General features: G+C 35.8%; 1 protein-coding gene across 1 annotated transcript; it reads left to right on the top strand.

Moving 5' to 3' along the window:
* Positions 1–477: 477 nt before the first annotated feature.
* LOC102200336 (olfactory receptor 51E1-like) lies at positions 478–1392 on the top strand. Its single transcript, XM_005747820.1, has one exon. It carries the CDS (start codon positions 478–480, stop codon positions 1390–1392), a length of 915 nt encoding a protein of 304 aa, XP_005747877.1.
* The last annotated feature ends 355 nt before the right edge of the window (positions 1393–1747 follow it).

The raw sequence follows: 1747 nt of genomic DNA, 5'->3' as shown, positions 1-1747 counted from the left end.
ATTACACTTTCTCTACAGAAATGTATGCTAAATTTTAGCATACTCAAGAGAACAATGCCATATAACTATAATTGTTTTGTTTTTTAGCTCAGCACCATCAGCATTAACAGGGTTGCTATGTTTTTGTGTCAGAAATCTCCAGATGATATTGATTTATGGAGTCAACGATGATGTATGGAGTCAACAACATTACAAAACTCCTCCTATCACCTAATGTTGTTGTGTGGTGTCTACAAATGTGACCAACAACCTATTTTATGAGCAAAACAAAGCTAAAAGTAGTGTAGTGACTGAAGTAGTGAATGAACCATAGTCTGGTAGGTATGGAGATACCAGTTATGATTAATGTATTGACCGTATTTTATAACACAGCTGTTTCCATGTTCCTTTTCCACAGATGCTGTCATTAAGACCATTGTTTCTCAGACCATACCAAACTAAGAAATGATTTCCGTGTCACTGACTCTATGAAGTGAAATGGAAAATAGCACTCTGTCATTTTACTTTCGCTTCACCATGTTTGCAAACATCGGACATTACCGCTTTATAGCCTTTATTTTTTGTCTTCTGCTCTTCATCTTTACCATCTTTACTAATCTTCTCATGATAGTGGTAATATCCCAACAAACAACATTACATGAGCCCATGTATATTTTCATTGCATGTTTATCTGTTAATGCTTTGTATGGGTCTTCAGGTTTCTTCCCCAGATTTCTCATGGACCTTCTGTCTGACACTCATTTGATCTCACGTCCTGCTTGTTTCACTCAGATCTATGTAATTTACTCATATGCATCCTGTGAACTGACTGTTCTCAGTATTATGGCTTATGACAGATACATAGCTGTTTGCCTTCCTTTACACTATCACACAAAGATGACTCTTGAAACTGTTGTGAAGTTGACAGCACTGGCTTGGATTTTTCCTGCATTTTCTCTTGCAGCATGTCTTTGTTTGTCTGCCACACTTCCTTTATGTGGTAATGAGATCCACAAAGTATTCTGTGCTAACTGGAATGTAGTCAAATTGTCTTGTGTTAACACTGCTGTCAACAATGTTGTAGGTATGCTTTTGACTGTAGCCACAATTTTCCTTCCCCTCTTTTATATCCTCTACACCTATTTACGAATTGTGTCTATTTGCTGGAAAAGCTCAGCAGAATTTAAGGGTAAGGTATTAGAGAGCTGTCTGCCACACACAATTTCATTTGTGATTTATTCTATTGCTGGATTTTGTGATGTTGCCTTGAGCCGGAATAATCTTGAAGTGACTAATCCATTTATAGCTGTCATTTTATCACTGGTGTTTGTTGTGATTCCTCCAGCTTTAAATCCTCTTGTGTATGGCCTTAAATTACCAGAAATTAGAAAACATATTTTAAAGTTGTTCTAGTATGAATGATGATCATTTGGAAGACTATGATTCTACATACATAAATGATTTATGAAACAGAGACTTTTTTTGTGGCAAATCTTGTGTTTATGATGCCTACACTGTTTTCTTTATATATGAAACAACCTGAAATATGATCAGTCTGTCTCTGTTAGTGGGCTGCTTACCACAGGTTAGCAGTAGTTAAACTTGACCTACCTGTCTTAGCTAATTATAGGTAATAGCTAATTTTAACCTTCAACCTTTCTTTTAGCGGAAAAATTCTTGAAATAGTAGTTTAGTAGTAGTAAATGATGATGAAAGCTAACTGATCATCTGCAGAGTAATGGTATGTGAAAAGTTTCAATCAAGCTTC

This window comes from Pundamilia nyererei, unplaced genomic scaffold, assembly GCF_000239375.1.
Source record: "Pundamilia nyererei isolate P.nyererei 1_Seehausen unplaced genomic scaffold, PunNye1.0 scaffold00206, whole genome shotgun sequence".
NCBI classification, from domain to species: Eukaryota; Metazoa; Chordata; class Actinopteri; order Cichliformes; family Cichlidae; genus Pundamilia; species Pundamilia nyererei.
This window is presented reverse-complemented; position numbering and strand designations above follow the sequence as displayed.